Here is a 13751-nt window from a genome sequence, read left to right on the forward strand (position 1 = left end):
ATCTGGTGCTAAGCCCAATCGTGAGTGAAATAGATTTCAGAGTAGAGGGGCCAACTACTTTCCCTGTGCTGTCTGAAAGATCTCATACCCAAAATTTTCACAGCTTGGATGAAGTGAGGGGTGCTCACAGACATCACTTGGATTTTTAAACCTTGCTTTGCATTCAACTGAATGCTCTATGCATGAAGCTACATACAACATTGCCATTTGTGATTTTGTACAAAATATTTTTCTGAATTTCATAAAGTTCTATTCAAGGTGCAAATTAATCAGAAAAATATATAAGAACATGTATTGTCAGAGAAGAGCCAAAATAAACTGCTAAGAGCTTCCTTCCTTACTCAAAATAATAAAATTTGAAGATATTTCAAGTAAGAAGCAAATATGCAGGAATTTACCATTAAGGAAATACAAATAATGGTATGAAGGCCTAAATTCTCATTCTTGGATTAACAATCACAGATGAACTTCACATATGCATACTTTTGTGGTGCTAAGGGTACATACCCACAGTCATGCACAGCTCTCCAAGCATTGAATCCGGATTTGCAGTTGGTGTTTGAGTTAGTCCGGTCAGAATGAGAACATTTGCATTTTTCAAAGCTGCTTGATCCATTGGTCTGCAGTAAAATGATTAAGTACTGGTTTAGTGTCAGTCGCTCATAAAATAGATTCAGAGTTACCACTCCCATCTTTGGATAAATTATATATTACCTCTTATCATTGCTCAATGAACATAGTGTTTAAACAAGGTTATCCTTAAATAAAATTAGGATAAATGTTGCATATTATTTGGTGGAAGTGTGACAAGGATTGATATCCAAAAAAATATGGTACCCAGCTTAAGATTTTTGAGCAATATTCCAGACTTTGGGGTTGAGATCCTTTATTCCCTTATCAACTCAACAAGGTAATGAAGGGATAAATTGGCTAAAACAACATTAAAATTGAGCTGGAAAGACTGCTAGTAGACAAGAATTCTTTCACAAATATCAGCAGGCAGACGGAGTTGTGAATACATTATGTCAAATGATTACTCTTTACTGAACAGCCCTAGTATTTGATTTAAAAAAGACATAATAGATATACAAGCAAAATAATTATGTGAAAACATGAAGAAGAAAAGTGGAGACAGACAGATACAGAGGGATGGATAGTCATCTTTATTTTGGGATGAGATTGAGATGGTGGAGTCTCTTCTACCACCAAACACGTCGCCACACATTTTCAAGATTAGACTTTCAGGTAAATTCACAAATTATAAATAAATAGCTGACAAATTTTCATTCATTTGACTCCAGGTCAAAAGCAACCATAGCATGTTGAAATATTCAGTTTTCCTATGATAACAATCAAGGTAACACTAGACAAGCAATGCACTGCATTGAAGTTTTGCTTTCACCCAAATAAATCATCTGCTGAGGCTAATGGAGAGTCTGTTGTTCTCAACTCTAGCAAGGCTAGAAAATGGAATAAAATGTTTAACGAGGGAAGGCAATCACTTTCCATTAGATGGACCTGGAAATGCAGTCACTGTTCTCACTGAACATGACAACTGATACTGCCATTGTGAGAGTAGATCGTTAACCAATGTTACAACCACAATCAGAAACATTGGAAATCTCAAAGGTACCACCCGCACATTGGTAATAGATATCTGTACATTGAGACTGTATGTGTGCAGGGGTCTCTGAGACTGCTCATGCTCAAACAACAGCATGTTTGCAGTTGAAGTTCAAGATATAGGACCTTTCAAAGGTTATCAGTGCAAATAAAACTTGGCCATATTATTTTGACCCTGAGAGCAAACAGCAAAAGTGTGTGTGTGGAAATCTCCAGCATAACATTGAAGACTGGAAAAAAAGGAGGATGAGTGAATTGCATCCAATAGGAATATTTTGAGAAGGGCTATCAAAATTTTGGAGGATGAGTTAAGGTATGTTGTTAAAAAGAATAAGGTCATTCGTCATTGGGCAGCTCTCAGTGAATGTTATTAGTGGAGTAGATTAGATGAGCTTGGTTCTCATTCATATTTACATGTTGACCTAAGGGGACACAAATAGTGTATTCGATCAGGGAGAAAAAATATGGTTTCAGGACAGAATGATGGGAGGTAGAAAGTAGCTGAAATTAAATTAAGGTTTATTTTTAATGATCTTTTATGGACTTAGAAGTGTAGTTGTGCTTGAGCTGTGAACCTGTGTTTGAGCTGTACCCTTGGGGCCATTAAAAACCAATGCACCATGACCACTAAACTACTCTCTGCAAGAGCTTATCTTGGCATCACCAAGTTTCATGTGAGAGGATGAGTTCACATTTATGCACTATCCTTTTTGCTGCCTTGGAGAAATATTCATATTTTAGCCTTAAACCATTAACATGCCAAAGGTCAGTTTGATAGGCGAGGGTAGAATTCATCAAATACTACGCCCAACGGCATGTAAAATTTACACATCAGGATATGTGGGCCAGATCCTTTCACTGTACCACCCATGGTTTCTCAGGAAGCTCTGGTACCCAAAAAAAATTACACAATTCGGGTAAATTTGAGGGTGCCCAGAGAGGCATGCCTAAGAATCAAACCCAAGCCTTTAAGTCCAATACTCTAGCCCTTGAGTACCATGATCACCCTCCACTCTGATACTCCACCATTTGGTACAACTAACCCTTCTACCAGCCAATCAAATGAATTTTAATCTGAATATGAATCTGTTTGATAACTTCACCATTTACACTCACTATGCATTTGTTCTTGCCATTCTACTCATCACACACCACTGATTTCATTTTTGAAGCATTTATCCTCAATTTTATTCTCCCTCTTTCTCTGCTGGAAATAATAAAGCATGTTGGTCTATCAGCCAGCTACATTGTACTGCTGGCATAAACTACTCCTCATACATTTATTGATGAAATTTTGAACAGTCAATGTGACATTTTGCATTCTGGTTTCACATCATGCTTTATTTCATACAATCCACTTAAAATTTCATTTACTCTAGGCCTTAATATTTTCATAGATGACATTTTTTTATACAATAAATGCTCGTTCTTTCCACATTTTCTCAAAATCCTTCTTAACATTCCTCAATTTACCCTGTTGTATTTCTTCTTGTAATCATCAAATGCACCAATAAACCTTCTTTCCTACAGTCATGCATTTTTTAAATACTCACAGAAGTACAAACAGATGACCTGCATATTCCCTACTTGAATTGAATTGGCTATTTCTTAAACACTTTCCTTTCTTAATCTTTACCAAATTTATTTTCCTTTTTCCTGCCCTTACATAGCCATTTTTAATTATTTCCATATCAGCTTCTCATTTCCTATTCAAAATTGATGTGCATTTTTTATGCTTCTTCCATTCATACTCTTTCCTTAATTTCTTTGGCTATTTTCCCATATATCTTTTTCTCTTTGCCTGAATCATATCGTATTTTTGGAGCTTCCTCACCTTTACCTGTAGTCATCACTTTCTTTGCTCTCACAGACTATAACTTCTTCATTCCACAAGGACAAATTATATATTATTCTGATTGAACTCTTCCTTCACACACTTTCAGCACATCCAAAAACCATTCATTTAAAAATTTTCCAAGCCTCACTCATCTTCCATCTTCAATATATTTTTAATATTCCATCCATTGAAAAACTGATTATCCAAGTCTGCATTTACAAATTTTTGGTCAGTAGCTTTTACACTTTTATTCTCAATTCCTGCTGCGTTCTCATCTTCCTTGCCACCCACTCCCTCCTCCACAGATGTATTCGCTAAACAACCAGATCTGTTCGAAGCTCAGTGCTTCTAATTGCCCGAGTGCTCTTCAATAAGGACATCTCAGTTTTCCATCATGTGACAAAATCAATACAGCTACAGATATCAGTAGTCGTTTGGTATGTATACAAAAGAACAAATTGTCTAAAACAATAAATAAACCTTTTCCATTCATAAATTTTTCACTCTTATCAATATTATAGTTTTTTCGTCCAATACCATGTCTTAACAACCAATTAAGAGTTTTTATTTCCAATTCACCATCATTTTTGATGGGTTATAGGCATACTAGAATTAGTAATGCTATCTTACCTAGGATGAGTCGTCAAAGTGGAAGACCCACTTACATAGGCGATTTTCTCATATTCTGATGCAATAATCCAATTACTACTGCCTAAGCAGTAGCCAGAGCTCACAGGCATAACATTCAAAGCACCATACACATCCTGTAAAAGAAGAAAAATCAAATTCAATTAGATGAGATCTGAAGAGTCAAAAGTATTAAATAGCTGGCAAGTAAGATGTACATCCTAGCAAGCACTTCGATGGTTATAGACTTTAACTTATGAAACTTTGAGTACAGACTTTGTAGCTTTCACAAAAAAATATTTCAGCAAGACCAGTTTGATCAAATGGGTGACATCTTCAGGTATGATTTTTTTCTGAACAGAATGAATATATATGAGGAAAGAGGTGCAGTAGGGAAGTAGAGCATGAAGGTGATAGGGGTGTGGATTTCAGAGGGGGAGCAACAAAACCCATTTCATTTCTTAGTAGAAGAGATTACATCATCATCTTCAGGTGAATAAAGGACAAAATTGCCAGCTTATACACAGTTTTCATAAGGGGAGGGAATGCTAACCATAACCCACAAATGGATAAGACTGAAATATGGTCATTTCCTGACATAAAAATCATCACAGAAGCCTATGTCATTGCAGCAGGGGCCTGACATGAATGATCACCCCCGAATTCTCAAATATACATCTTTACACAGATAATCTTAGTGTAATGTACTCCCCTCAAAAAGGCAGGGGTCTTCTTATGTAAATGGAAAATGTGTTCATTCTGAAATTGAAAATAAAAAAAAGTAATGGTGGTATGTCTCATCTGCGGACAACCCAGCTGACCATCTGTCCCAGTAGATTCTACCTCCCTATGCCAGCTTGGCCTTGGCTTTGCCCATGGTTGGTATTAAGGAGGGGGATGCCTGGGCCTGGAAGTCATTCCAGTTTTGGACAACATCCCAATGAGTCATTATTATGAGAGGAATAGAATGATTATTTATCAAGCTATCATATTCACCTTCCACAACCTCAATCATGAATCTATACAATTGAAGCAAAGTTAATTGAGAAGGATGAATATTAGAAGCAAATAAGCTGATAAGAACCAAAAATGAATTTCAGAAAATTCATTTGTAACAGATTATGTATGAGGTGTGTTTGATAAGTGATGGGAATTTGAGTTATTTGGAAAGTTTTATTTATTCGACTATATCAATATTATCCCCTTTGAAGTAGCCCCCATTAAATGCTATACACTTATAACAGCACTTTTTCCAATTGAAACACTTCTGGAACTCAATCTTTGGCATAGCTTTTAGCTCCCTAGGCGATACGTTTTAATCTTATCTATGTTTGTAAAATGATGACCCTTTAAGGTTCTCTTTAGTTTTAAGAATAGAAAAAAGTCACACAGGGCCATGCCAGGGAATATAGAGGCTGGAACATCATTACAGCACTGTTTTTGGCCAAAAATTCATAAAAAAGCATTGAGAAATGTGAACAGGTGCATTATCATGGTGGTGCAAAAGCCATGACTTGTTTTGTCACAAATACGAGTGCTTTCTTTGTATTGCTTCACGCAAACATCGTTGAACTAGTAAGTAGTACTCTTTAATGATTGCTTGACCTTGCGGCAAAAACTCATGGTGCACTATGCCAAATTAGAAAATTCCCATTACTTTTTGAACACACCTCATATACTATGATGATAAGTCAAGCTCATTTGTTACCAGCTGCTCATTATAGCCAACCATCTGGATTCTCGCCAAAGAAGCATTAACTCTTGCAGTATCATATATCTGCCGCCATGAACGTGGCTTATCAGCTTCAGAGAGTGGCAGGGACAGAAGATGTAGGAGGTCCTTCCAATGCCTGGCAGAAGTTGCCTGAGGACTACTTTCCACAAATTTGACCAATTCTTCCATGAAGAGTCTAGAAAGGGGAATGATAACATTAGAATATGACCTATTAACATTTTCATAATCATCATCAACAAAATGAACAAGCTTTAAAAGGAAAATAGCCACGCTAGTATAAATTAAAATATCATGAATTAAAAAAAAATTCAAAGTTAAAATTCTGACATAAGGCCCATTTTTATTTCTTCTTTAATTCTTTTAAAGCAAAATAGCAACATTAACAACATGGGTGTAAAGCACAAATATGGCACCACTTGGCATTAGGTCATAAGATCTGGCAGTGTCAACTGCAATCCATACAATACAAGGAAATGGCTTTTGGAATGGAGAAACTTTTACTCTCCCAGCGTGCTGACAGGTGGGTATGGGCGGAGATTGGTTATATAATTGGTTGTGTTTGAAGTGCTTGGCACTTTTTGTGACTTGGTATTGGGATAGATACTGTTTTCATAGCCCTGTGGTTTATCTCTTACACTTAAGGTACTTCACTTCTTAAAATAGTCAAGGTGGTTCAACATTTAGCAATGAAATGAAAAATGTGTTGGGTCTGAAAGGGCAAGACAACATTGCAGTTAATTTGAAAAATACTTTGAAAGACAAACCTCAAAATACTTGAAACTGGCAAGATTTATGCTTCCTTTCTGTTTTTTAAACATGCATGTTCAGCTGATGCTCCTTGTGCTCAGAGAGTTAACAGTCCTTTAATTATAATTACAGTCCTTTTCACTTCAGTTTGAGTTCTTCACTTAAATTTCCAATTCATTCAAATTTCATTAAGGTGAATTTAGCATTAATCAGTGGTAATGAAAGGCTCCTTAAACCTACTGTAATTGGGTTTCACCTTAACTGTTTGGTTGTTAGGATTTACAATCAGAATTGTAGCAGTACTATCATATCATGCTGAGTATTCTATCATACTATGCAGTGTAGTGTCCTGTGAATTTTGAATGATTTTTTGTAACATTTGTTATTATATTGTATGTTATTCACAGAGGAAAAGAATAAGCATCCTGGATAGAATGAAACAGAGATTGAGCAGAACTGAAAAAATGGCATTTGTAGTGTAGGGTGTCAGGTTGTCTTGATTTAATATGAAACACCACTTTTCCAATCAAAAATATGCAATCACCATGTTTCCAATTGATTTTTTCATAGTGATAATAATAATAATAATAATCTTTATTTGCCCAGAAGACACTGACACAGTGTAATAGATACATCAGATAAGTGTATAGGACACGTCATATGTACATATAGATGTTAAACAATGATGAAATTCAGAAAAGCATGACACAATAATAATTTTTGCATAAAATATATTCCATATTCAGTATGGTTATTTTTTCTCCATGAATTCCATTACAGAATAAAACTGTTCTTTCCTTAAAAATGATATTAATTTCTTTTTGAACAGGACTGGATCCTTTACGTACTTAAAATCGTAAGGGAGCCTGTTCAGTGCAAGGAGGCCCATTGATTTAGGCCCCAGGGATGTATTTAAAGTCCTGCAATAAGTTTGATGCAGGTCTCTACAGGCTCTGGTTTGGTGACAATGAACGTTGTCATTTGTCATATAATTGGATATATTACTTTTAGCGAAAATGCATACGACATAAATGTAAATACATGGAACAGTCAGAATATTTAACCTTTTGAAGAAGGAAAGACAAGGTGCATTGTAGGGAGCATTGCATATTAATCGTATTAAACATTTTTGAGCTTTAAAAATTGAATCAGAATGAGGGGAAGAACCCCAGAACAGAATACTATAGATAATTAAAGAATAAAATTCTCCGTAATAAATTGAAAGTAAGATATCAAGGCTTACAGATTTCCTAATACTTCTAACAAGAAAGCAAATGGAATTTAACCTGCTACGAAGATTGCATATGTGTTCATCCCATGATACATTTTTATTTATAACAACTCCCAAAAACTTGGATCTAGAAATTTGGGGTACACACGTTCCCCCTAGGTCAATGGCCAATGAAGCAGGGGCTTTATTTTTATTAGAGAAGTATATGAGTCCAGACTTGTCAGGGTTGAGTTTCAGAGAATTTTGTGAACACCATTCACAAAGAAGTTCGGAAACTCTAGCTGCTGTCAAGGTCAAGTTGTTTAACGATGGTGCTGATACAATTACGTTAGTGTCATCAGCATATAAAATTGGCTCGGCTCCTGGAACTGACGGCAGAACTTTTGGTAAGTCATTAATGTAAAGTAAAAATAGGATAGGGCCCAAGACTGAGCCTTGGGGTACACCTAATGTAACTTCTTTACTAGGAGAAGTAAAATTAGTACCGTTCTTTAACAAAATAACCTGTTGGTGCCTTGCGCTGAGGTAAGATTTGATCCAGTTATAAGGGATACCTCTGATGCCATAGTGTCCTAATTTGGACAAGAGTAACCGATGATTAACTAGGTCAAAAGCCTTGGAAAAATCGAAGAATAGTCCCAAGGTTTCAATTCTATTATCAAGATTTGAAAGTATTAGGTTTACGAGGTGATAGGTAGCTGTAGATGTAGATCTGAATTTCCTAAAACCATTCTGTGAGCCAGACAAGAGATTAAAAGATTCAAGAAATGATGTAAGTCGATTATGGAAGACCTTTTCAAATAGTTTCCCTATCTGGTTTAATAAAGATATTGGACGGTAAGAATTCATATCCTGCTCACTACCTTTCCCTTTATAAAGTGGTACAACTTTGGCAATTTTAATGGCATCAGGAAAAACACCAAGTTGTAGGGATTTATTAATTAGGAAGAGTATCTGTTCCTTGATAGAATTAATTGATTTTTTTATCACAATCCCTGGGATACCATCTGTACCAGGACTACTTTTGTTAGGGAATTTTTTAATGATGTTCATCAGTTCCAGTTCAGTACAAGGAAGCAGGTACAATGAATTAGACAGGCTTGGGATTAGAGGATAATTAACAGGAATTGGAGTATTTGTAGTAGTCTGGTGGGACAAGTAGAAGTCATTTAAGTTGGATGCCATTTGAGAGTAATCAGAAATAACATTACCGGTGGAGTCCTGTAATTTGAAATCATGATGATTATTGATAGAACACTTAGCTTCCTTTATAATCTTCCAAATTTCTTTAGATTTGTTATCGGCATTGAGAATTCTACAGTTGTTAAATGTTTTTTTAGCCAGTTGTAACTTTTGACGGTACGTTTTTTTCAGTGTTCTATACTCCAAGCAGTCTATCGAGTTACATTTATTTTTATAAGAGATAGCTAACTCCTTCATTTTTTTCGAGAGGCATCGTATTTCATCGGTGACCCAATGGTTTCTAGTATTTAAGGACAAGTTTCTAGTTTTGTGGGAGACCAATGGAAAACAAATGTCAAAGTAATATTGATATGAAGAATAAAAATACTCAAATGAGTCATTGTAGGATCTGAGTTGGTATAAATCAGACCAATCATGGGACTTCAACATATAATTGAAGATAATAAAGTTTTGCTCTGTAAACTGCCTTTTATAAATTTTTTTGCAGTGACTAGGAGAAGAAATTAAAATCTTGCATAGAAGAGGATAGTGATCTGATATGTGGGATTTGATTACTTCAGTATTTACTTTTCCCAAATCAATGTTTGTTAAGATATTATCTATAATAGTAGAGGAAAGGTCGTTTACCCTAGTGGGTTCGGTATTAGTAACACAAATGTTGAAAGAGGTGAGGATATCTAAGAATTCCTGTTTAATGTGAAATCTAAGATTTGTTTTGATAGACAATAAATGAAAAATATTCCCATATTTCATTATTAAATTTAAAATATGGTACATGATGAAAATGTAATGTTAACACTATCTCCTGAGCAACTTCGTGTACTATCTGATCATACACTGGGTACAGAGTCCTTTTTGTGTGAATATATATACATACACACAGTAAACTCTCAATTATCCGTGCTATTGGATGCATGATGAAGCACAGATAATCAAAAAACATGGATAACCAAAATATGTGAAAAATACATTTGGATACACATAAATGGAAATACAAGGCTTGTATAAAAATTATTGGCAACAAATTTTTCCTGACATGTGTGTGAAGTACTGAAGTCAGATCATTGATTAAGTGTGTGCATGATTGCAGATTGTATTGGCATTGATAAGATGAAAGTGCACACCATTATCACTGCAAATTTGGCAATGTGAAAGATCTGTGCTGAAATCATCCCCAAAGGTCTTCGCAGATGATCAAAAACATAGGAGAGTGTCTCCCTGCGGAACAGCATCATGACGATTCCCCAACCCTCTTACAGCCCTGACTTGGCACCAGCAGACTATTTTCTATTCCCAGAAGAGAAAATCCTCCCTCAAAAACACCATCATGGGACCCTAAGTGCCATCAAAGAAGCTGGCATGCGTACCCTCAAGAATCAACCTAACAGGGAGCCTTCTAGTCGTGGAAAGTGTACCATGCTCAAGGGATGGCCTTTAAAGAATTTAGTGGCACTGCAGAAATATTTGAAATAAATCTATGTTCCCGAAACTTTTTATAGAAACCATGTACTCCTTTTCCTTTCCTTGTCATTAATTAATATTTGTCAGCAATGGAAAGAACAATTTTTTTGTTTTCAGCCATTTTTATAAGGGTGGAGATAATAGTTTTCCAGAACAGAACTATCATCAAGTGAATAGCAGAACCTATTTTCCCAAGAAAGAGAAGCCAATCACATAGCCAGGAAAAAGAATGACTGGTGAAGGATGAATATTAACAAAAGATTGCTGATACAGATTCATATTCATCATTTGATACTGATAAAAATAATTCATGGCAGATAGTTGATGACTTCTTTGTTGCAATGTAAAGATATGTATTTGCTTGACTTAAAGGAGAATATGGAATTCTCAGGGTTAATGAATGTGAGTGAAATGATAATGGGAAAGTACAGATCGTACCATTATGTTGGAATTGGAGCATTATGACTGACGACCTTTTTATTTTGTGAAATTATAAACTTTAAGGATGCCTATGCGTTTCAAATTCGTATTTTGTAAAAAAGTATACCAAAATTTAAAAGAATTTAATAATCTTTATGATTGTAATCTTATGAAAATTTTGAGGTGCTAAGAAGAGAATAGCATGAATAATCCACAAAACAGATAAGAAGAGAGTTTTCAGTATATAACATTTTGCTTTCTATAAGTACACGAATTTGTTGGCATTGTGCTGCACAATTAATTGGGTAGCACAGACATTTCTCCTTGAGACATAATAACCAACAATTCAATAGAGAAGGTTATTTCCTAACATGATATCATTATAGGTAAGACAATTTACACTTTGAGGAATTACAATTAAAATAATATTAAGGCTGAATAATAGGCTTAGAAGCAATGCAAGATTTTTAAATCATTCGCCTAAACCAGGATCTAGATGAATGATTGATTTTTACACTTTGAAATACTTGCATTGTCATACACATTAATGGATGATTCGATTATAAGTCACTGGTAGAGCATCTCCTGCAAGTACTTTAAAAGTTTAGAGGCATAAAACTGGGATTCATAGAGGATTTACATAGTTACCTACATGCAAAAATATGCAAAATCTTGCTAACAGACATGATGAATAGGCCACATCAGAATTGGAGGACAATGCATATTAAATGATTAGATCACATGAATGGGTAACTGTCAGGCATTCTATGAGATTACAGATATTAAAATCTGAAATCATGAAAACAATTTCATTGGAGAGCATGAACAATTATTTTAACCATGCCACTTTCTTTTGTAAGTTTTTAAGATAGGACAAGAGCATTTTATGCATAATCATACGCTATTGGTTGTGATATGTATTCATAATTTTCGTAATACCAACATAAAACTTTTTGAATTACTTCAAATCAACTTGTATTGATGAAATTATTGCCAGAAACTTCTCATTCAGAATGTCATTATTTCATATAAAACAAACCATGCCATGCCATATCAGAAAAGCATGGTGAACATACATGGCCAGAAGGAACAACGGTGTGGAAAACAAAATAAACTGTTCATTTAGTCTTCAATTTCTCCTATTGCCTCAAACCTAACTGAAATTCAGCTGGATAAACTACTTTTAATATAGACTTCATTTCCACAACACATATATGTACTTTGTGATATAAACTAAAAATAAAGGCAATGCAATTTCTGGCCATACAGTTAACTTTTTATACAAGTTGATTTTTTAAATGTTCTAAAGAGCAATTTTCATTCACAGAAACATTGACAAAACACATAACCTAATAAAAATAGATTTGAAATAGCTGTAAAGTAAATACTGAGAGCATAATGTGTATATACCATTTATGCATATTTGTAATAAATAAATTGATGCACAATTTTATGCATTTTAAATTTACAGGATATTTTAATATCATTGACAGAATAAATATATGTATATGCTGCCCAGTTTACTTCCACTACTAACCAAAAATCCTCAAAGAGTCTCCCTTATAATAATCCAAGCACCCAAAGCTACAACTCTGATACTAACTGGGTACAAAAAGCCATAAGGTATTTTCAACTTTCACTTCCTGGACTCTAGCTGCGTTGACTAGTGTTTGGCAGACAATAGTTTCACCCCCACTTCAGGTAATGTCTTCCGCTTTACTTCTACCAGAATGTACCTCCTGGAATGGCGATGAAACTGTGATTTGCCATATTGTGACCAATGCAGCCAGAATCCCAGAAATGGAGGGCCTGGAAGCATATAGAATATGGAATCTGGCAGAAAAGCCTTCTCACCAACCCAAAAGATACCATATTCATAAACATTTGTAAAGTTGCTAACCTTCCAATTTGCAGGGTAGGCTCCGTTGCATACACCACTCCTTCAAAACCAGTCCCTTCGGTGATGAATGGCAATGCAAGCATGCACAGATAATTGGAAATAAGGATGACATCCACTTCAGAAAAGTCAATTAAATTCATCTGAGGAGGCCCAAATTCTGGTGCCGAGTCCACAAAGACTCTACCACAGCAATCCTTTAGCTCCTGTCAAAAATCACAAAAGTAGAGTTATAACTTTCCATTTTAATTGCAAGGGTACTTTACTTTTGCTTAAATTAAGCCTGACTAGGTATTTTTGAAAATATCATTATTATTAATGCCATGTCATTTTTAAATCATTTTTAACTGTGGCTTTCAATGGAAATATTTTGGCATACTACTCTAAAATCTCTGCCAAGTTCACATCATCTACATTTATACACAACAATAAGCTACCAAAGCGTGTAACGGTCAGGATATCATTCATGAAAAAGGTATTGTGCGTCATATTGTCAGTGGTTTCCAGTTCATGGGCTGTAGTCATGAATTGTAAGAGATATATAAAAATCCTTAAGTCCTTCATATGACAGACAATCTCTATGATTTTGCCAATTCTGTCATACCAAAAACACATTGTTGGACTTCTGCTGCTGCGTACAAGGCTTATTTCTTCAATGTAGCAAGTAAAATAGCATGACTGAAATCAATTTAATAGGTCTAATTTTGGGAAATAAATTTCTAATATCTTCCTCTAACTAAACTCTTAGAACCTCAAAATTGCATTAAAATGATCCAATAGGATTGAAATTTTAAATAAATAAAGTATTTTGAAGAAAAGTGAATATAGATATAATATTTTACATATATATAATACATATTTCATCTAATATAGTATATAGATATAATAAGCTATGTGATTTTTTGGGTACCAGATATTTCTGGGAAACCATAACTCGCACAGGGAATGGAACTGGCCCCCCTACCCTGAT

At 34.9% G+C, this 13751-nt stretch overlaps 1 protein-coding gene across 1 annotated transcript in view; it reads right to left on the minus strand.

The window, feature by feature from the left end:
- IntS9 (integrator complex subunit 9) overlaps positions 1 to 13751 on the minus strand; it is a 45357-nt gene that overhangs the window by 14351 nt on the left and 17255 nt on the right. The window contains exons 3-6 of the mRNA XM_071584707.1: positions 12785 to 12987; positions 5796 to 5997; positions 4091 to 4224; positions 508 to 620 (exon numbers count right to left, since the gene is read on the minus strand). Coding sequence (XP_071440808.1) covers positions 508 to 620; positions 4091 to 4224; positions 5796 to 5997; positions 12785 to 12987 — 652 coding nt within the window. The remainder of the gene's footprint in view (positions 1 to 507; positions 621 to 4090; positions 4225 to 5795; positions 5998 to 12784; positions 12988 to 13751) is intronic.

Source organism: Hetaerina americana, unplaced genomic scaffold (assembly GCF_022747635.1).
Source record: "Hetaerina americana unplaced genomic scaffold, ioHetAmer1.1.p SCAF_2, whole genome shotgun sequence".
Lineage (NCBI taxonomy): Eukaryota > Metazoa > Arthropoda > Insecta > Odonata > Calopterygidae > Hetaerina > Hetaerina americana.